At 40.9% G+C, this 24,137-nt stretch overlaps 1 protein-coding gene across 2 annotated transcripts in view; it reads left to right on the forward strand.

Moving 5' to 3' along the window:
• Positions 1 to 20,708, forward strand: part of LOC143937244 (SITS-binding protein-like) — a 136,764-nt gene extending 116,056 nt beyond the window's left edge. Inside the window, exons 8-10 of one of the 2 annotated variants that reach the window (XM_077460793.1) lie at positions 6,241 to 6,362; positions 9,286 to 9,465; positions 18,701 to 20,708. In XM_077460793.1, the coding sequence (XP_077316919.1) occupies positions 6,241 to 6,362; positions 9,286 to 9,465; positions 18,701 to 18,874 (476 nt within the window). In that variant the 3' untranslated portion in view covers positions 18,875 to 20,708. The remainder of the gene's footprint in view (positions 1 to 6,240; positions 6,363 to 9,285; positions 9,466 to 18,700) is intronic. The other variant, XR_013263654.1, reaches the window with a different exon arrangement.
• The last annotated feature ends 3,429 nt before the right edge of the window (positions 20,709 to 24,137 follow it).

A 24,137-nucleotide genomic window follows, 5' to 3' on the forward strand; every position in this document is an offset into this window, starting at 1 on the left:
TGACATTATAAAGACAATAGCAAAAAAGGTTGAATGTGCCTAACCTAACTCTATTAGTCCAAGATTATTCGACATAGAGAGGAAAGATTTGACATGAAGATTCGATGAAGCAGTCACCATGAATGCTCCGCCCATATGCTATAGAAGAATTCTAATGTTGGTTGGCTAGTAATAATAATTAATAAATATAATTATTACTAGTGTCATACAACATTAGAATTCTACTGTAGCTTGTAGGTGGAACATTCGACCGGAAATGTATGATTGCAACGTTGTACTGTTTAGCTGCTCCGTCGAATCTTCTTAGAACATTCAACAGACACCATAAGCCTTCAATGACAGATTGGACCTTAATTATTTCGGATTTTCGGACGAATGCATTTTTTAACGAAACTAAATAAATAAAAAACGGATTTTGGGAGTAACTAAATACATTTATTTTTCAGACAAAAATAGAATTCCAAAACGAAATATTTCAGTGTACACATGACTACAGTTGATTGATGGAAAAGTAACTCCCAATTTGGTGAGTTACATGCACATGAGAGGGGAAAAGTTTTAGCCAGAAGGCATTCAATTTCGATCGGGCTCTTGGTAGGGAACTAGAGGGACAGGTAACTAAGTGTGTCACCATGGGGGAATGATCAGACACCCCTCTGGGGAAGTACTCTACTTTAGAGACATAATTAAGGACATGGGAAGAGCCTACACAGAGATCTATGTGGGAAAGAGAGCCATGAGTTTTTGAAAAGCATGAGAATTGTTTTGTTGCAGGGTACCTTGAATGCCATGTATCCACCCAGCCTACCTCCGCCAGCAGACGGCTCAGAAGAGTGCCCCTTCCGCCAGACAGTGGTTGGACTGGAGGATGTCTATCCTATCTAGAGTCCAAATAGCCACTTAAGTCTTCCATGATCATAGTGGGAACTTCTGGCTTGTCAACCAGGTATGACAGAAAGAGCTGCAATATTTCTCTAGAAAATTGGGAATATACACAAAAGCAATGATAAGGGTTAAAGTAAATAGTTTACAATGCAGAAATACATAGCAGCCCATAGAATCTATCAGGGAGTCTAGTTCCTGATATGCCAAAGATTTGTGAACCAGTACACTCACCCCACAAGAATAGGCAGAGTGAGTGGAGTGATACGCCTTGCCCACCCAAGGGTACTGCAGACAGTTCACTGCATCCCTTGTGAGGTGAACTTCTTGCAGGCCTCTGATGGCTGGATGGAATTTCCTTAAATAAGAAGTAATTATAGTATGTTTTAACGGATCATGAACTCCTCCGACGTTCCATGAAACAACTGGGGTGGTAGACATATTGTGCACAATGGACGATCTCTGCAACAGTGGGCATCACACAAGATGAAGTTCCCCAGTAGAGGGCTCACATGAATTGAGATGTAACTGAAGATTTCCTGTTGGTGCCCAAGAGTGGAGGACCGAAGTAGTGGCATACATAACTAGAAATGGTATTGAGGAAAATATTGCAAAACACTGCGCAACAGTATCATCTGTAAGGGGTGATGTAACTCTGGGATGCCAGTGGGCCGTATCCATCAATAACAAAATGTAAGCAATCTCCTTTACGCAGTTTTGAATAGATGCATGAGTGCCAATCGGGCACAAACAGGAGTGCCACAGAAGCTGCGACACCTATGTAACAAGGTGGGTGCGTGCAAACAAGGCTCACACACTTTTGCATTATGCTGGCTGTTGTACTAGGCAGTTTTTCAAAGAAGCCAGTACAAATGCTGGACTAAACCAGCTGTAACATGTCCCCTGTGGGAATAGGTAACTCAGAGGTTAACAAGAAGGCACCTTGGTGGTCATGGCAAATAGGTTTCACAGATGTCAGTCACCCCTGTCGGTGTTGCAGCATCACTGGAGGTCCTATTCATTGTGATCCAGCCACGCTGAAACTTCATATGCTGTTTCAAAGAAGGTAGACTGCCCTCTGGCTGTAATCCTCAGCCTGGCTGGGTAGAGCATTGCGTAGCTCACTTGGAGCCTCTGCAGTCGTTTCTTCACATCTGTGAACTTAGCTCTCTTGTGTTGCACCACCGCTTAGAAATCTGGATAGAATGAAACTTTAGTCTCATTAAATTGAAAAGAGCGTGAAGGCCTTTTTTCCAAATGCATCTTGCAGCCATTGCTCTATGAAAGTAGTGGGGTCTCTGCCCTCAATCTTCTCTGGGAGCCGTACAATGCAGACATCATTATGCCTAGGGCAATTTTCTATGTCATCTGACTTGTTGTCAGCCTATAGCATTTGTTGTGCAGCCAAACTTGCATACCTGATGAGAGGGGGTAATTGATCTTCCAGATCACTACTCCTACCTTCCACATCCGTCTTTTGGAAGTCAATAGGGAGACCGTTTCTTTAAGCCCCCGGAAGCAATGCACTTGTGGACCGAATGCAAGATTTCAGTGAGTGTGGGCTGCGGGGTGTCATCAGGTGGCAAGTCAAAAATATCTGGGGTAGGGACTGGGGATGCTTCTAATGGCGACACATCATCTAAAGCCGTTACACCCCCCTGGCCCTCTGGCTCATATGCAGGGTTCTGTGCAGGTGTGGATAATGAGCCGCTTGCCCCATTCAGTTTCTGGGTGTAATAGATCATGTCCCTGGGTTGCTCCTTCCCCTGTGTTTTGTTTGCCTTGTGGTACTTACCCCAGAGCTCTTTCTTTTTCTCTGCTCTACATGTTGCAGGCTGCACTGTGGAGAGCAGACACCATCTTGGGCCTCTAGGGGGTCATCATGGGCTCGGGAAGACACCGGATAGAGTCCTGGTATGTCCAGGGAGTGTTAATAAGTGATGGTGGTCAGTGCCAGTCCAGATAAACAGCGAGGAAAGGATCGGTGAAGGAAAGTCAGCTGGAGCTCTGTGTAATGCGTCCACTCACATGCCCTTACAGGCCATGCCCCCTGAAATTTATTTAATGCTTCGTACAAAAATCGTTGTTGGTAATGGCAGCTTCAAGACACCCCCTCTGTGGAGAAACTAGTCGCATGCATTGCTCAGGTGTGATTTTGGCCCATTCTTCCACACAGTCTTCAAATCTTAAAGGTTCCCTGGGCCTTGTCTTTAGTTCTTTCCATAGATTTTCTTTTGGATTCAATTCAGGTGATTGGCTGGGCCATTCTAGAAGCTTTATTTATTTCTTTGAAACCAATTGAGAGTTTCCTTGGCTTTGTGCTTTGAATCATTACCTTGCTGAAATGTCCACCCTCGTTTCATTTTCCTCATCCTGGTAGATGGCAGCAGATTTTTATCAAGAATGTCTTAGTAAATTTTTCTATTTATCCTTCCTTCAATGATATGAAGTTTGTCATTACGGTATGCTGAAAAACAGCCCAAAAAACAGATGTTCCCACCTCCAAACTTCACTGTTGGTATGAAGTTTTTGGGGTGATGTGCAGTGCCATTTGACCTCCAAACATGGTGTGTATTATAGTTTCCAAAGAGTTCAGTTCTGGCCTCATCTAACCAGACTACATTACCCCAGTATTTCAAAGGCCTGTCTAAATGTTGTACAGGAAAACTTAAACAAGTTTCAACATACTTTTTCTTCTAGAATGAAGTCTTGCATGATGAGCATGCATGCAAGCCATGGTGGGTGAGTGCATTATTTATTGTTTCCTTTAAAATTATTGTACCAGCTAATTTCAGGTCTTTTCCACTTCTGGATTATGGCCCCAACAGTGCTCACTGGAACACTCAGAAGTTTAGAAATCCTTCTGTAACAATTGGCATCAGTATGTTTTGCAACAATAAGGTTGTGAAGGTCTTGAGAGATCTCTTTGCTTTTACCCATCATGGGATGTTTCTTGTGTGACACCTTGGTAATGAGACACCTTTTTATAGGCCATAAGTTGAGACTGAACCAGCTGATATTAATTTGCACTGACAAGGGGCAGGATTGCTTTCTAGTTACTGATAGATTTAAGCTGATGTCTTGGCTTTCCATGCCTTTTTGCACCTTCCTTTTTTCATGTGTTCAATACTTTTTCCCGGTGTCATTCCATTTTATTACGCATAACTTTCTAAACTTATTTATTTTTATTTCTTTGTATGTATGGTTTGCATGGGTTTTTACCGACAAGTGGCAAAAATGTCATGTCCATAGCACCTAGAAATATATTTACCTTGGAAAATGGTGATGTATGTAATATACCAAGAAATATATGCCATATTATTTTCTCTATATTTTTATTTCTTGGGTCTATGGGTTGTGTTTCCTTAGAGAACAACTTCAAGTAACCATGCAAGTTCCCCTTAATTCATGTACAGTATATCTTCAAAATCAATTAAAGCTATGGAAATTTTTGCCTACTGTAGTTACTTGGTCTTCCTGTGTATGCACATAGCATACCTGGCCAATCCCCCTGAAAGCTGGAAATAACTAGCTTCTGAGTCCTGTGCCAAGCATCTGCCCTGTTGCACAGTTGTTCGCTTGGAAGGGGTGCCATACAGAGAATGTTTTGCAACTTTTCAACCAATGCATTGCCTCATTGGACAAGGTGGACAGCGTGACATCACGCGCTGCCACTCCACCTTGTCCAAACAGAGAAACCTTTACATTCATTGAGAAAATGCAAAGCATTCTCTGAAAGTGTCAGATGGGCAATCTCATGTGTTCACAAGTAGCTTATCACAAGACACACCTTGTCCAGCAAGACAATGCATTGGTTGAAAAGATACTAAGCTTTCTCTGTATGGCACCCATGCCAAGCGAACAACTTCTTGTGAAGCAGGGCAGTTGTTTGACACGGGACCTGGAAGCTAGTGGAGATCATTTGAGTAGTGGTGTCTACTACAGTGATTTCCAGCTTCTAGAGGGAACCCACAAGTATTGTAAACAGTTTGCATAGTTACATTGGTCCAGGCTGGACCAGTTTCTATGTAATTGGCTATCCCACTGCACACTTTCAATATCAGAATGTATATCTGATCGCAAAAAGGGACAACTGAGGAGAAAAAGGGGACAGTTCCTCTAGATAAGGGACAGTTGGAAGGTTCATATTCAACTGTTTTGTTTTTTTCTTATTGTGTGCTGTATATTCTCTTCTTTTCTTGTCTTAATAACCACATAGGAATTGCATCACTTCATTGAGGACATGCACCCCAACTCAGCTAGTATACTGTACTGTACCTAAAAACCTTTATGAATTAAAACAGCTGATAGCTATTTCTTCAACAAAAAAAAAAGCCTCCCCATGCTGATAAGTGTGGTCAGTGGTCACCATCATACAATGTGACAGAAGTTGTTAAAAAGGTCCAGTGTATATACTTGAAATGTGCACTAAGGGTCTTTAATCAACATGATGTCTGTTATTACACCTTTTTTTTGCAAGTGTAATTTGTTGTTTGTCTTTCTTACTTTAGCAAATCTTCCTTTTTATTGCTTTGCTATGGCTTTCATTTCTTTAAAATTCACAGTTATGTGGCTTCCTTCACTTTGCTTTGTGGTACATTTTTATTATGTAGGTATATTACGTAAATCCTATATATTCCTCAGGGGCACTAATTTAGAAACTGTATGGAATTGTAAATGGTGTGTATAAATTCAAGCTTCTGCTTTGAAGCCTATGGATAATACCCTTTTTGCGTGAACCAAGTTGAATAATGACAAACATTAAAGAATTTGTTACCCTAAAAGAAAAAAACAGATCCTGCCCCCTTAAAGCTATGCCCCCCACCCTGTAAACTGACCACGATTTATCATGACTGCTGAGCACTTACACCGTGGTCAGTTTACATGCCTTTGTCTTTTGCAGCCCTGCTCTGTCCTTCTCTGTCTCCTCTCCCCAATCCTCCATGCCTGTCTGCTCGTGTCAGTGCTCGCCCCCTCCCCTCCTGCTGCAATCACTGCAAAAAAACATCCCATCCCTTCTGTATCATAACATTATGTGCCCCTGTGTCTGTGTTATTTAAAAAAAGCTACCAGACTGTACTTTATATCAGAGCATCTCCCGGTGCTCATGTGACTCCTCAGCTCTCTCTCTCCTCTGCGGCTGCTCGGCCCCACCCACTATAGCTGTCAGCCGGGCAGAGGAGAGAGCTGAGGAGTCACGTGAGCGCTGTGGATATAAGGTACAATTTGGCAGATGTTTTATATAACACAGACACAGGGACACATAAAGTTATGTTACAGAGGTGATGGGATGTTTTTATTGTAGAGGCTTAGCAACCACTTTAATGTTTCAGCTTCTTGAAATGTGTTTATTTAAAGGTGGAACTCTAAGTGGGGAATTTGTAACAGAAGAGGAACTCTTTATCCGTTGGCTACAAATTGTCACCTTTCTACCCGTGATGTCTTTTAATACACCTCCGTGGGTTTGCTGCGACAACTGGGTAAGCTTTCTTAGCACTGTAATAGAAAGTTAAAGGTGAACTCCAGACAGATATAAGTGACACATATTATTTACATCTAGGCATTTTTTAAAAAATACTTACATTTATTTTAAAATACAATTTGCATTAGCATCTGACTCTGACTTTACATTACGTTCTTGTATTCCCCTGCACAGCAGAAATAGCAGAGGGAGGGGCAGTACTATAAGCCATTGCTACAATACTTTGCACAGTGCTGTCAAATGAATACTGGAAGTGTACTGAAAGGAATAGAGAGTACACTGATGATATCACTAGTGTAGTTATGCTCTTTTGCTGTGAATTAGCAGGCTGGGTAGGATGACTTACTAAGATTTATCACGCTTCCATTTTTTACATGTGCCCCCTGCAGAATTGAGGTATATAAGAAAAGACACCTGCAGGGGGAAAAACTTGGATTATGTAGTTATCTTTCCTCTGGCTTCTGCCCACTTCACCCAGTCAAAGGTGACATCATCCTCTTTCCAGCAAGATTCTGAGGAATACTGAGTAGCCCAAATCTCACTGAAAGGACAAGCTGTCACTGTGCTGAAATACACAAAATTTTGAGTACTCAGCATTTCCTGGGATCCCATCGGCAGAATGATGGCGTCCCCCATTGTGCTTATGAAGCCAGGCAAAGGTGAGTATATTATTATAATTTTTCTTTGTTTTTTTTTTTTTTTACTGCTTTTTTGCAACAGGGAGTGGGCCACACTTAAAAAAGGGGACCACGTTAACTGCAGCAGTGAAAATTAAAGTTACTGACCAGGCTATGCTGCCCAGAAAGAAAAACTGGACCATTAGACCGGCCAAGCTGATTACAAACATTTTGCCAGAATGGACTGACATATATATTTCAAATGTGTATGCCCTTTTTTTCATGGGTGCCCCCTCTAGAGCCATTTAGTCATACAGCTGTTGCAGGCTTTTTAGCAGTTCAGTTGCAGTAGCAGTTTATGGAAACCATGGCTTGACACTGAAAGTGTGATCTCTAGAAGGGATCCAATTGTGGTGAAATAGCTTAACATACAGTCTAGCAGTTTGGCAGACAGCGACTCGATCCAAATTACAACCTGCATATTGTAGAAAGCTGACCTTCAGGTTTTCTGACACTTTAAATAGTTAATTTGAACCAAGCTGGTCCAAATTAACTATTTCTCTCACTAAGTGCTGCTTTGGTTCTAAGTGCTGTATGAACTGTATGCAGCTTCAGTCTGTGTCTCACAGTTGGAACCCAGCACTATATACTATACTGTGTGTGTGCATATATCTGTATATATATATATATATATATATATATATATATATATATATATATATATATATATATATATATATATATATTATATATAAAAATCACAGGGAAAAAGTATTGAACACATGAAGAAAGGAAGGTGCAGAAGGCATGGAAAGCCAAGACACCAGCTGAAATCTATCATTAGAGGCGATTCAGTTCGCATTGTGCGCTATACAAGTATTTCATTCATTCATTCATTCAGTAATTAGAAAGCAATCCTGCCCCTTGTCAGTGCAAATTATTATCAGCTGATTTAGTCAAGAAACATCTCATGATGGTAAAAGCAAAGAGCTCTCTCAAGACCTTCACAACCTTATTGTTGCAAAACATACTGATGATTTTGGTTACAGAATGATTTCTAAACTTCTGAATGTCCCAGTGAGCACTGTTGGGGCCATAATCTGGAAGTGAAAAGAACATAATTTCATCATAAACCGGCCACGACCAGGTGCAACTCGCAAGATTTCTGACAGAGGAGTGAAAAGAATTATTAGAAGAGTTGTCCAAGAGCCAAGGACCAGTTGTGAAGGGCTTCAGAAAGACCTGGAATTAGCAGGATCAGACCAAAATTAATAATAATACACGCCATGTTTGGAGGTCAAATGGCACTGCACATCACCCCAAAAACACCCCCATACCAACAGTGAAGTTTGGAGGTGGAAACATCATGGTGCAGGGCATTTTCAGCATTCAATACTGGCAAACTTTATATCATTGAAGGAACGATGAATGGAAAAATGTACCAAGACATTCTTGATAAAAATCTGCTGCCATCTACTAGGGTGAGGTAAATGAAACGAGGGTGTACATTTCAGCAAGACAATGATCCCAAACACAAAGCCAAGGAAACTCTCATATGGTTTCAAAGAAAGAAAATTAAGCTGCTAGAATGGCATAGCCAATCACCTGACTTGAATCTGACTTGAATTTCAAAATCTATGGAAAGAACTAAAAATCAAAGTTCATGGAAGAGACCCACATAACCTTCAAGATTTAAATACAGTGTAGAACAGTGATGGCGAACCTTGGCACCCCAGATGTTTTGGAACTGCATTTCCCATGATGCTCATCTACACTGCAGAGTGCATGAGGATCATGGGAAATGTAGTTCCAAAACATCTGGGGTGCCAAGGTTCGCCATCACTGGTGTAGAAGAATGGGCAAAAAAATCACACCTGAGCAATGCATGCGACTAGTTTCTCCATACAGGGGGCATCTTGAACCTGTTATTACCAACAAAGGATTTTGAAGAATTAAATGAATTTCAGTTAGCGTGTTTAATACTTTTTCACTGTGTCATTCCATTTTATTACATATAACGTCATTTTTTGAAATTATTATTTTTTGGTTTCTTTGTATGCATGGGTTGTTACCGAGATGTAGTAAAAATTTCATATCAATAGCACCTTTAGAAATATATTTACCTAAAAAAATGGTGATGTGTTCAATACTAATTTTAACAGCTATATATTACTATAATAATATAATAAGTGTAAAAACTAAATGGTATAGTATAATAAATAGAGCAGTATAAATAGTATAAACAGCTTCCGATGGCAATAATCATGTACTGAATAAAATTCTGCTTATGTTTTAATGAGACAGGTCCTCAATCTTACAAAGCGGTATATACAAAGACACCAAGACTTAGTTGTTCCCCTACTGATGAAATACACTTATGAATGGCTTAGGACCGGAAACCCCATCTACAGGCCTGTCTGGTGGCTCAGCCCAGAGGACCCAGTGGCTTTCACAACGGATGATGAGTTTCTTATTGGAGATGAGGTAAGGAAAGACTGAGAGCAAAAACAGAAAAATATATTATGAAAATGCTATAAACAATAGGAAAAGTAAAATGTAGCAAATAAAAAACAATTAACCTAAACAGAATATGGAAGCTGCCATTGCTAAGCTCAGTGAAAATATTAGTTTTCTGGCTGCCCGTGCTTTCAATGCATTCTCTGACACTTAGCTCGGAAAAGAACACACAGCTCAGAAATGTCAGACCTAAGTCAGAGCACATACTTTGCATAATTATTTAAGATCAGGGACTCGGAAAGTATGAAAGCCAATACATCAGCTCAACAGCCAGGCAAGTAGTATTTTTAGAGGGAGATGCCAGTATTTACAGCCTCTGGCTTCCTTATTCATCAACAAACATGTAAACAGACAATTACAACACTCTGGCCCCTCAAGCACCATCCCCACCTGGCCACTAGTGGCATAACAATTGCCATAGCAGCTCACTTGGTTGCAGTGGGGCCTGTGGGTGGAAGCAGCCCATTATGTGGGCTGAAGAGTTAAGCATATCCTTATGCACAGGGCTTCTTTTTCTCAGAGAATAGTTGCAGGAACTCAACCATGCTGGCCACACTCACATACCTGCCAACTGGTATCAAATAGTAGCTCTTCCCTCTGCATACAACCCCCTCCCTCCACTGCCCTCATTTTCTTCCCCCTCCTTAAAAGCTACACCATCTGCCATATATCTTACCTTTGTTGCAATATTAAGCTGAAAAACATATCTGGCTGTAGTACCTCCCAGCATACTATACTGCAGTCACTTGCAAGGGAGATTATGCAGTAAGAGCATCATCAACTGGCCACCAGGAAAAAAATGGAGACCACAGATGCTGCAACCTACCACGCACCCTCTCCTGCCCGTGACTGCACTAAACCCTGGGCACCTGTTCTGTTCTGATCTCCCTTGTCCCTGTCCGGCACTCAGTGGGATCTGCACAGGCGATCTGACCTGTGGGAACTACTGGGAGATAAGCTATCACTTGTAAACGCAAAAGCTGGACTTTAGTGTTACCAAGTGATAGTGGTGTGCAGGGAGCAGAAGACCTGAGCCAGAGGTGGTGGAACTGAGTTCCTCCTAGTTCCTTCTGATAAAAAGCCCTGCTTATGCATATGAAGATAACACTTACCCATTACCGTATTATTAAGTATTGCAGCGGTTGCTGTTGACACTTATCCTGCGACATTTCCGATCACGAAGAGCTAACATCAACATACAGGAGGAGACTTCAAACATGTTGTCTCTAGTCACAAATTTCCTTTGTGGCTGAATAGTAAGGAAAATTAGTTTAGCTATCTTAATAGGATGAATTTATTGCCCCCAGAGCTTCTGGACATCCTGACCAGCACAGAAATTAACTCTCTATGCCTAACAGTCTTATGGAGGTTGAAAATATAAGAATCTGTCCCTGGCTCTGCTAAAAACCGACTGCTGTTTGCAGTTCTGCTGCCTTCACTGCTCCAAAGATGGTGCTTGCAGGAGTTTTTTTAACGTCCTGCAAGTGCACCGCTCCAGTGTGAAAGCCATCAGGCTTTCACACTGGAGACACAGCAGCAGCTGTTTCAGGGTGCTTTGCAGGCCTATTTTTAGTGCTGTAGCGCCTGCAAAGCGCCCAAGTGTGAAAGGGGCCTTACTGTACATTTTTGTTAACAGAAGCAAAGGTGTGTGGAATCTTAAAAGCCAGCAAAAGTCGGATGTGAGCTTTTGGACAGAAATTGCGTGTGTATGCTCCATCGGACTTTTGCTGGCAGAATTCCAGGCAGCAAAAGTTTGAGAGCAGGTTCTCTATTTTTGGGTCAGAAAAAGTTCGCCTGTACAAATTCCAACGCGCAAAATTCCTACGCATGCTCGGAAACAATTCAATGCATTCTCGGAAGCATTGAACTTCATTTTCTCGGCTCGTCGTAGTGTTATACGTCACCGCATTCTTGACAGTCGAAAGTTCATAGAACTTTTGCGTGATCGTGTGTATGCAAGCCAAACTACGAATGCAAATGTGCCATGTGCTGAAATTAATAGGCTGCATACATAGACAAACGTGTCTACAACATCATTAGCAAGCAACAAATACTAAATAGGCTCAATTCATTTGAAAAGAGCCTGAACAAAAGGGTCTGTTAGTACTTCTCTACCTTTGGCATTAAAGAAATTCCCATCTCATATGTTTGGCTGGAAACAAGCGGGTGCAGTAGCAACTAGCTGCTGGGAACCAGTATCAACACAAGTCAAAAACATATTTACTAACACATCATGGATCTTCAAAATAGTATCCAAAAATGGATTAAAGCGATCACATCACAACAGTAAATTGTAACTTTTTGGGGCCATGCAGGACACCTTCATCAGGCATGTCAAGAGGTTTTTCCTGGCGCCAGAACTTTACAAATTTACTGCTGTGATATGATCGCATAAATACATTTTTGTACAGAGACCCATTGTATGCTGGCAATATATACTTTGCCCAGACTGTCATCGACACGCTTTATGATGGCACATTATCAATATGTAAAAAAATGGGTAAATCCTGTTGCGCACAACCTCACTAGAAGAACTAGGTATAAACTATAGAAAGCTGCTCACATATAAAAGAGTTCTCTACACTCACAATGCAAATAAGGGGGGGGGGGGGGTGTTTTATGTGGCGCTAACTAAAATATCACTCAATGTGTACTAACCAAAATAATATAAATATATAAATAAGAAAAATAAAGAGAAATATATATAGTAAATTAATACAGTGCATAAAAATGTGGCAAAAAAATATTAAAACTAGTGCAACACAGTAAAGTGTATAAAGTATCAATAGCAATAGTAAAGTGCATCAAACATAACGAAATGACAAAATTGAATCAATCAATAGGTCCATGCAATGGTGCAAAAAGTGCAAATCGTATAAAAATGATTTTTGCCAAAAAACCTTAAAAACTCCAATAAGTAAAAAAATCCAGTGCAAAGTGCAAAAATGTAAAAATGTAAACAGTCCACTTAGAAACATGTGCAATCCATTCCACAGATGATGATAATCATGCAATGTGAGTGATGAGTGCAATATGCACCGTTCCCTAAACCTTCAGTGCTTTAGGTGCACCCCTTGTTTCCCCCAGCCTCTCACCTCTAATAAAGGTCCCTAAGGACCGGATCACGCTTGAGGGGTGGTTGGTAAACAATCTTCCACCTCTTATAAAAACAACCTTCCGGACCATCAGTTATTTCCTCCAATATCCACACTCCAGTTCATATATAAGAGAACAAGGGGCCTCCAATGAGTAGTACAGTTAATTCACTTTATTGATAAAAATATCCACACTTACATTTAAATGCAGAGATTCACAAATATAAACAGCGGTGCTTCCGATCTCGGCCGTGAGAAAGTCACGTGGTATGTGACGCAACGCGTCAGGGAGGAGTTGAGGTGTCGTTCGTCACTTCCGGTCACGGCCGAGACCGGAAGCACCTCTGTTTATATTTGTGAATCTCTGCATTTAAATGTAAGTGTGGATATTTTTATCAATAAAGTGAATTAACTGTACTACTCATTGGAGGCCCCTTGTTCTCTTATATATGAACCGGAGTGTGGATATTGGAGGAAATAACTGATGGTCCGGAGGTTGTTTTTATAAGAGGTGGAAGATTGTTTACCAACCACCCCTCAAGCGTGTTCCGGTCCTTAGGGACCTTTATTAGAGGTGAGAGGCTGGGGGAAACAAGGGGTGCACCTAAAGCACTGAAGAATTAAGGAACGGTGTATATTGCACTCATCACTCACATTGCATGATTATCATCATCTGTTGAACGGATTGCACATGTTTCTGAGTGGACTGTTTACATTTTTAAATTTTTGCACTTTGCACTGGATTTTTTAACTTATTGGAGTTTTTAAGGTTTTTTGGCAAAAATATTTTTTATACGATTTGCACTTTTTGCACCATTGCATGGACCTATTGATTGATTCAATTTCGTCATATCGTTATGTTTGATGCTCTTTACTATTGGTATTGATACTTTATACACTTTACTGTGTTGCACTAGTTTTAAAATTTTTTTGCACATTTTTATGCACTGTATTAATTTACTATATATATTTCTCTATATTTTTCTTATTTATATATTTATATTATTTTGGTTAGTACACATTGAGTGATATTTTAGTTAGCGCCACATAAAACATTATCAATATGGACTTATCTTCCAGTATTCCGGGACAGTGTATCTCTAATGCATCATTACTTGAGTGCAGAGCTGTCCAGGTGTATAGGAGGCCACTGTAAGGACCTCTGTCAGAACAGCCAGAGAACTTCAGGATGGAAGTTATTTATATATATATATATATATATATATATATATATATATATATACACAGGATCTCACAAAAGTGAGTACAACTCTCACATTTATGTAAATATTTTATTAATTCTTTTCATGTGTCAAAACTGAAGAAATTACACTTTGCTACAATGTAAAGTAGTGAGTGTACAGCGTGTATAACAATGTACATTTGCTGTCCACTCAAAATAACTCAACACACAGCCATTAATTCCTAAACCACTGGCAACAAAAGTGAGTACACCCCTAAGTGAAAATGTCTAAATTGGGACCACAGTGTCAATATTTTGTGTAACCTCCATTATTTTCCAGCACTGCTTTAACCCTCTTGGGCATGGAGTTCACCAGAGCTTCACAGGTTGTCACTGGAGTCCTCTTCCACTCCTCCATTATGACATCACTGAGCTAGTGGATGTTAGAGACCTTGCGCTCCTCCACCTTTCGTTTGAGGATGCCCCACAAATGCTCAATAGGGTTTATGTGTGGAGACATGCTTAGCCAGTCCATCATCTTAATTCTCAGCTCCTTTAGCAAGGCAAAGGCCATCTTGGAGGTGTGTTTGGGGTGATTATCATGTTGGAATACTGCCCTGCGGCCCAGTCTCCGAAGGGAGGTGATCATGCTCTGCTTTAGTATGTCACAGTATGTGTTGGCATTCATGGTTCCATCAATGAACTGTAGCTTTCCAGTGTCGGCAGCACTCATGCAGCCCCAGACCATGACACTCCCACCACCATGCTGGACTATAGGCAAAACACACTTGTCTTTGTACTCCCCACCTGGTTGCCGCCACACATGCTTGACACCATCTGAACCAAATAAGTTTATCTTTGTTTCATGAGACCACAGGATATGGTTCCAATAATGCATGTCCTTAGTCTGCTTGTCTTTAGCAACCTGTTTGCAGGCTTTCTTGTGCATTATCTTTAAAAGAGGCTTCCTTCACCAATTTGATGCAGTGTGTAATGTATGGTCTGAGCACTGACAGGCTGATGCCCCACCCCTTCAACCTTTACAACATTCATATGTCTATTTCTCAAAGACAGTCTCTGGATATGACGCTGAGCACGTACACTCAACTTCTTTGGTCGACCATGGTGAGGCCTGTGTGGAACCTGTCCTGTTAAACCGCTGTATGGTCTTGGCCACCATGCTGCAGCTCAGTTTCAGGGTCTTCTTATAGACTAGGCCATCATTATGTGGAGCAACAATATTTTTTTTCAGCTTCTCAGAGAATTTTTTGCCATGAAGTGCCATGTTGAACTTCCAGTAACCACTGACCAGTATCAGAGAGTGAGAGCGATAACACCACATATAACACACCTGCTCCCCATTCACATCTGAGACCTTGTAACACTAACGAGTCACATAACATCGGAGAGGGAAAATGGCTAATTGCGCCCAATTTGGACACTTTCACTTATGGGAGTACTCACTTTTGTTGCCAGCGGTTTAGACACTGATGGCTGTGTGATGAGTTATTTTGAGGGGGCACCAAATGTACACTGTTATACAAACTGTACACTCACTACTTGGGCAGGATACATCCACCACAATGTTGATTTCCAGCAAAATCACTGGGGAACATCAAAATTTTCTCATGGACCACGGACCACTGGTTGGCAACTGTTGGTATAAAGGACTAGGTGATTCTCATCCAGACAGACCAGGGAGTGTGACCAATCCATGTTACCACACAAAGAGGTTTAGATCAGTAGACCATTTTTCTCTTTTACTAAAACATATTACGTTTTTGCATTAAAAAAGAGAAGTGGAAGCAGTACATAGTCAAAGTACAGACAAAAGGTGTTATTACACAGTATACAGATATTACTCCCTAACTCCCTATTACTCCCTAGGGCTAGGATGGCAATAGCTTAAAAACATAGTGTAACGTGGATAGAAAAAAACTTGCGTAAGTTCCAATTATGACTATGAATTAGTTCTTTGTAATAAAATTTGGTTGAGTTTTCACAAAAAAATGCCTAAGAAACAACACTAGAGTAATCAAATCAATACCATGCTTTCCATTCCATTAAATGGACCATTTTTCACCTGACATTTAAACTCCCCATAAAGCTTTATTTGTTTTGTTTTTTAATTCTCCTATTTTCTGAAACATTTTGGGGTCTACATTCTGGATAAGCATGGTAGCTAGCTACTATATCAGTAAATCATAGCTTACAATCTCTACATACTTCCTTTTATGGCTGTAATTCTCATATCTCAGATTTGCAAAGTTTTCCCATCTGGACAGTTTGAATTGTGGCCCATCATTCTGTGGTAGTAAACATTCCTGAGTTTATTGGCTGAAATCACTCATCTTAGGCCATGATCCCATTCAAACAGCTTTATGGATCATATTAGTATCTGACACTTTGATGTTGACTCCATTGGAAGTCCAGACTACTTCACACATCTACATCAATAAATCACGGACTCAGGCCTTTTAACGTAAAAGAGAAAAGGAGAAGTGATGTATTTTGAAGTTATGGCCAATTAGTCATTGTTTCCATTGCTGAGAGAACCTCTGAAACATCTGCACTCACCACAAATGATTCAGAGCTCAGGATGCAAACATGACACCCTCAGAAAGAGCCAGTGACTTGTGGATCAGGTTTCTTGAGCTTCCATTTTGTCACGCTAATAAGAATTCTATTTTTTTGAGTGGTTGTCAATATGATAGATGTCATTTTAAGAGTGCCATATGAAATAGAGAGAGGATGCCCAAGCTAATGTAGGCTGTAGAGATAATTTGCAAAAACTGGAATAAGAAAGAGGCAGTTTCCAATGGCAACCAATCAAGTTTCAAGTTTTTTTTTAAAGGAAGAATCTGGTTTGTATGGCTAACAGCTGTTTACTTTTTGTTTTTGGAAATTAACTCATGTATCACTCAAAACCAAAAAGTACTATGAAGGATAGTGGAGGAAAAACACTGCGCTAAAAAAATAAATGTGAAAAAGCAAAAAAATGTGACGGTAGTGAGCAGCTGACACTCAAGCAAACAAAGCCTAACTGAAAAATAGTTAGTTAGTGTAGCGCTACACTAATTTACTACAAAAAGTACTATGGACAATGGACAATCAATCCACAAAAAAATAGAGAACAATTACTGGATTGTATGAGTAGATAATTTTATTTGTACCATCATCCCCAATTTTAAATTCAACTCTAGAAGTATCAGTGGGACTTTCCGAGTACCTCATAGTCATCATACATACGTAAAATACAACAAATATATTGTGCCCCTTCCCCTGGTCAAGATCGATGGCAGAACTCTCAGCCCATCTCCTCATGGCATGGTTCTAGGTGTAATCCTGGACTCTGAACTATCCTTTTGGTCCCATGTCCAATCACTGTCCAAATCTTGCCACCTCAACCTCCGCAACAACTCGAAAATATGCCCCTTTCTAACCAATGACACTGCTAAGCTCTTAATTCACTCCATGGTTATCTCTCGCCTCGATTACTGCAGCTCCCTCCTCATTCGCTTACCTTTACATAGGCAATCCCCCCTTCAGTCCTTCACGAATAGTGCTATCAGATTCATCCTCCTTAACAACCACTCAGTGTCTGCTAATCCTCTCTCCCAATCCCTCTTTGGCTGCCACTCACCCAACAAATTAAATTCAAAATACTAACAATAACTTACAAAGCCATCCAAAGCTACATCACTAATCTAGTCCCAAAATACCAACTCAATCATTCTCTTTCTTTCTCCCAAGACCTCTTGCTAGCTTGCTCCCTCGTCACCTTCTCCCATGCTCGCCTCCAGGACTTTTCCTGAGCCTCTCCCATCCTATGGAACTCCCTACCGCAATCTGTCTGATTATCCCCTACTCTGTTTGCTTTTAGACGATCCCTGAAAAACCTCCTCTTAAGAGAAGCCTGTTCTACCTCCACCTAACAACTGTACTTTATTTTTTCCCATCAGTTCATCCCCCACAGCTAGCTATTGCCTTTTGTATTACTTGACCCTCCATCCTAAATTGTAAGCTCCAATGAGCAGGGCCCAATGATTTCTCCTGTATTGAAGTGTTTTGTAAGTGTACTGCCTGCTGTCTGCGCAAACTGTTGGAGCTATATAAAACCTGTATTATAATAATAATAATATATCTCATAAAAGCTTCAAACTTTATTTATATCAGATACAACCATTTTGAAATGATACATTTAGCCTGGTAGTTCACTTGTATATTTACAGTTTTACAAAATGTTTACTAGGAACATGCAATCACTTTAAATTTATCCTGATCTACTTTAAAGAAGAGTTCCAGGCTCCTTCATAAAAAATTAAGAGTCAGCAGCTACAAATACTGTATTAGGACATTTACCTGTCCAGGAATCCAGAGGTTTCTTCACCTCAGCCAATTTTTCCAATGGGCTCTGCCACCATTGCATGTAATGGTAACCAGCAGTGAAGCCTTGCGGCTTCACAGACAGTTTTCTACTGTGCATGCGCGAAGCGCACTGCACTTTGTGAATGGCCCGGCGGCGGTTGAAGGAGGAGGGGGCTGAACTTTCAACCTGGAAGTTGGAGTGGGTACCTTTCAAAACCGGGTACCCACTTCCCTCAAAAGGTGCCAAATGTGGCACCGGAGGGGGTGAGGGGAGCAAATAAGCAGAGCTTCCCCTTTTGGGTGGAGCTTGGCTTTAATATCTCTTTAAATTACATATTGATATCATACAATAGTTTAAGATGATCCAGGGACTTAGGAATTTCTTCAACATGTTGTATTGAACAACGTTCACTTCCTCAGGAATAAATAATAATTATATATTAAAATAAATCCTCTGCTAAGATAACACCAGGTAATTTCCTTAAAGATGGTGTGGGCAGATCTGCACATTTCCAAGATTAAAATTCCACTCTGAGCAAATCACTTTCCTTTTCAGATGCTGATTGCACCAATTACTGAAAAAGGTCATTTCCACCGAGATATTTACCTTCCTGGAAAGGATTGCCAATGGATGGACACCAATACTTCACAGGTGTTTGATGGAGGAACCATCCTACAAAACTATAGCTGTGGCCTACAGGAAATTCCAGTTTTTATAAAGATAATCTAATATATGTAAAACTGTTACAGGTACTCACAGCCATTTGATTGTATTTGCCAGTACAAGTGATTTAATGTATATTTTCCATAATGGGTCAAGGTACGTGGCACAAATGATCATATCTGATGACTTCATGTCATTAAAACTGGATGAACAAAAGGCCAAGTTTGAATGTTTACCTTGGTGAGCAGTATACAAGTGGTAGTTGTGCTGAGCCGTGTCAATAGAAATTAATATTAGATGAATATTTAGAGATGATCAAAGATAGTGGTAGAGGCAGACTGCCAAAAGACCCTGTGCAAAAAAGTGTGTGGCAAGGAAGTATGGAGACAGCATTGCTGACATCTCCAGAAATGCTAGTTCCCTGGCTCTCATACATGTGTAAATGTGAGTCACAGCCACGGCACAGCTCTCTCTCAATGGATGGCACTGTGTGTTATGCGCAGGTGAGGCCATTGGCCGCTATTACAGCAAATTTCTCCTAAATGATACACATTTAGGAGGTATTTATTGTACCTACAGGTACAGGTGGAGATGCTGGCATTGCTTGTAAGGGAATCAGGAAGGGAAGCCTTGCGGCTTCACAGCCTGGTTTCCCACTACGCTTGCGCAAGTCGCACTGCGCATTCTGACTGGTCCCCGCTGTCTTTTGGGACCTGTGTGTCTCCCAGAAGACAGCGGGGGTGACAGAGGAGGGCGTAGATCGCTGAGGATACTGCTTTGATCTTTCGCCAGAAGTGGGCGCAAATACCTGGATTAGACAGGTATCTGCTCCCCCCTGCCCCCTGAAAGGTGCCAAGTGTGACACCGGAGGGGAGGTGGAATCCGGACAGCAGAAGTTCCATTTTTGGGTGGAACTCCGCTTTAAAGAGAAATCTCCCAGCCAAAAAATAACAATATAGTGGTTTTAACCCTTCCCTACTTTAGCCAAAGGTAAAAAATACACTTTAAGACTCACTTCTGAGAAGACAGTAGTAATCATAGAAACGTCTCTAATTTAGAGATAATTGCACTTTCCCAAGTGTCACAATAGGGACATTACTAGAAATCTTAGGGCCCCATAGAAAAATTTTAATGGCCCATAGTCCATACCTATTTACACCCCTTTTAACGCTGATAAGCATAGTTAGGCAGCTTATAACACACCACTATTTGGATTCTATTAATACCCTTTAACACTGTCAGCTACAGTAATGGAATATATAGTCAGAAATTAGGAACTAGTCACTCTATGGTCCTCAGGTGCAGGCAGAGCCTTAACTTCTTGTGAGGTGCTGCTGTGCTGGGTCTATGCTATGTTGCATAATAGAAAAGTTTCTGCTTCCTGGTCAGCTGACACTATTACGGATCTAGTGAATGTATTTACACGTAATCAATGCACTGAAAATTCTGTCATTTTCAACCCCTAACATTTAAACCATCAATTTTACAATCCCTTTTCAGGCACAGAATGGGCCCCCAGGTCCTTAGAACCTCATAGCAGCTGTATGGACTGCTATGGCTGCTGTATTTTTGCCCTGGCACTACAAGAACGTGATCACTTTAACCATATTTCTTATGGTACCTATTTTGCCTTGGAATATACCGTAATTTGTATGTGATCTCCTGTGACATGTCACAGCAGTTTAAAATATAATCTAAAATCATAGTGTGTTGTGAAGCTAAAAAAAAAAAAAAACTTGTACACTGCTCTATTTATTTCAAGGAATGTTTAAGTAAGTAAAACTATTGTATCTACCTCTTTGTATAGATAAGCCAATCCAACACTCCTTCAAATCTGTTTTATATAACCAAATCAAAGTATTGATGCTTGGTTGTACCATTATTAAAGTCTTACATTTTATCTTCTTGTGCGCTTCTTGCCTTTTTTCACATATACCGTAAATCTCTGAACAATTGGGCCTTTGCATACAGGGATGTATAGTAGAGCTGCACAATTAATCATTAAAAAATCGTGATCTCGATTCAACCCCTCTGATAATCTCTATTGCAGAGTTTGCCGATTCTTTCATATAACAAGTGGAGAGACTTATCTGCTCACTCAGCTGTCAAAAGAAAACATCTTTGCGGTTGGCCAAGTTTGTAAAATGAAACATTGTAACTAACTTCCTTCTTAGATCAAAGGGAAACTTCTGTGTGTAAAGAAAAAAAATCCGGGCAGTCTGCCTGGAGTTTTAAAATGCAGGAAGTTTAAACACTTAAAGTCTAAATCTTTTTCTGACACTTGTTTCTTAAAGTGGATGTAAACACAATGTCATCCTTTCTAAACTACTGCCATAGGGGTTATCTATAAGGATATGCATGCCTCCTGCATGTATCCCTACCTGTCAAAAGTCTCCCATCTGTCTGTTATGAGAACCGAAAAACTGCATATTCTGTGGGTGGGTCTGTTGTGTGGAGCTCGGTGGGTGTAGTCGTGATGTCAGTAGACTCCCCGCCCACCTCTACACTCCCCTTGTCAATATGCATTTTCTCCTGTGTATTTCTTACACTGAACTTCTGCTATGATCTCTAACATCCAGTGAAAAGACAGAAAAGTAACCACATGACTTCAGTATGCCCAATTATGCTGAGGTGTGCAACATCCAATCCTGGCATAGCAGCATTAGAAAGGAGCGGTAGGCAATAATGCATGTCTCTTAGGCTAGTGCACGAGATATGTAAATCACCTGTCACTCACAGCAAGGGGGAGGATTTGACAAAGTTTTTCTCTGTCAAGAATTATCTCACTGAATAATAAAAGAGGATTGCTCAGAGCTGGATTAACTCTTTGTGGCAAGACTGGGCTCAAATGATAGGAAATCTTATACTCTACATTATGACATAAAAATATATTTTTTTCGGGTTTACATCCACTTTAAGTTAAAATCAATATTTTTTAATATAAAATGACTTGGAACCCCCAAAAAATTATATATATGATATATATTATCCCGTATTATACCAGTATATTATATACCCTAGGGAATAAAATGTCAATTGCTACAATATTTTATGTCACACTGTATTTGCCCAGCATCCTTTCAAACGCAATTTTTTGGGAAAAAATACACTTCAATGAATAAAAAAAAAAACGAAACAGTAAAGTTAGCCCAATTTTTTGTTTTAATGTGAAAGATGATGTTACGCCACGAGAATCGTGAGAGGATCGTGATCTATCTTCTAAGCAAAAAAAATGTGATTCTCATTTTGGCCAGCTCTAGTGTATAGCAGCTGTGCATCCCTTCTGTCATCTTAGTGCGCCTACGAGGGACAGGTTCAATATCTAGTCCTGCTACCTACAGGGTATTAAAATCTATGGTAGGCATCAGCTGGACAGCACTGAATACTGTAGTAAATGGTACTCATATAGCCCTATGCATTCAGGGACCTGCATTCCAAACACTTATTCCTATAAAACACAGGGCCCTAGTAACTAACCCATCGGGCATTGTACCTCTGTTTACAAAAATACATAGCGCTACACCTATACCCATAGATCGGTGGAGATACCGCCAATTAGCAGCCTTTGTGCAATCTCTCCCTAAACCTCTACGGTCCTTTTCGGATCTGACTCCTATAGAAGCTGCCTTTTCTGAAGCACGACCTGTGGAGAAACCTATCTCCCACTTTTATCAAATTTTGCTAACATTAGCTACCACAGGAGCCCCTAATTTCTTAAACAACTGGGAACATGACTTAGGCAAAGAGCTGTCAGCAGCCCAAAGGTCCACCATCCTCACAATGGCCCACATTTCCTCTGGGGCTACCAAAATGGTGGAGGTAAACTATAAACTGCTTACGAGAGGGCACTACTCTCCTGTAGTTCTGCACAAGGTTTTTTCACAAGCATCACCTCTGTGCTGGAGGTGATGCGGGAAAAGAGCAACACATGCTCAGATCTGGTAGTTTTGTCTGCTTATACGCTCATATTGGCTGGCAATTTTACACTGGTCCAAGGAGATCCAGTGTTTTGAGATCCCCAATGATCTGTGGTATGCTTTGCTACATTATACACACTAACCGGGATCATATAAGAAATCTATAACACCATACCTACATAATGCTGCAAAGGCCCTCATCCCCCAATATTGGAAGCAATCAACTATACCCACACTTCGCCAATGGCTAGTGAAAGTAGACCACACATACTATATGGAAGACTTGACTCTCTCCCTTAGAGATAAATCAGACCTTGCTAAGAAAATATGGTCCTGCTGGTTTGCCTTTAAATACTGTATTTGCTGAAATTATGTCCCAACCTGGGTAAAGTGTAACACGCTATGTGTGTAATATTTTGCATAAGAGGGATTGGACCGAGGTGGACACCCCCCCCCCCCCCCCCCCATCCTCGCTTTTATTCTCTACTTCCTATCCCCTCTTTTCTTTTACCTGTATTCTGTTTTCTCAAGGTTATATGCCTAAATTAAGGGCTTTTATAGGGTAGTTTCTGCCGTTTTTGATCTGCGTTAGGCTACTTTCACACTGAAGCATTGCGGGCACTGGCGGTAAAGCGGCGCTATATTTAGCACCGCTTTACCGTCGTTTTAGCGGCGCTATTCGGCCGCTAGCAGCCCCGTTTTAACCCCCGCCAGCGGCCGAAAAAGGGTTAAAACCACCTGCAGAGCACTGCTGCGGCGGCGCTTTGGAGACAGGTTTGCAGCGTACCCCATTGTTTTCAATAGGAAGGGCGCTTTAGGAGCGGTAAATACCATTCCTACAGAGCTCCAAAGATGCGGCTTGCAGGCCTTTTTTGACTGTCCTGCAAGTGCGCCGCTCCAGTGTGAAAGCCCTCGGCCTATCACACTGGAGACACAGCAGTGGCTGTTTCAGGGCACCTTGCAGGCATTATTTTTAGCGCTGTAGCTCCTGCAAAGCTCCCCAGTGAGAAAGGGGCCTTAATATGAACATGTCACTAATCGTGTTAAGCGGGTCAGAACTGAACAATTAGTACCTTGACATTTGTTAAGGTTGTTCTTTAGGATAAGCTCATACATGCTCACCGTTGTATGTATGAGGTATGGACCATGCTTTCCTTTTGAGGTTAACTTATGAATTTGCTTTAACCTTCTTTGTATTGTCCCTCATACTTTGTTCATACCTTTACTTTAATAAATACAAATTAAACAAAAAAAACAAAAAACAAAAAAACACAGGACCCTAAATGTGAACGCCACTCATTACAATCAGCCCTATCCAGCTACAGCTTGTCATAGTCTTTACTGGCTCCAGGCAAAGGGCCTGGATGCTGCACCTGTCCCTTGCAGGCGCACTAAAATGCTGGGAGCCACCA

Source organism: Lithobates pipiens, unplaced genomic scaffold, assembly GCF_037356315.1.
Source record: "Lithobates pipiens isolate NorthernLeopardFrog02 unplaced genomic scaffold, aLitPip1_a1.2 Scaffold_10, whole genome shotgun sequence".
Lineage (NCBI taxonomy): Eukaryota > Metazoa > Chordata > Amphibia > Anura > Ranidae > Lithobates > Lithobates pipiens.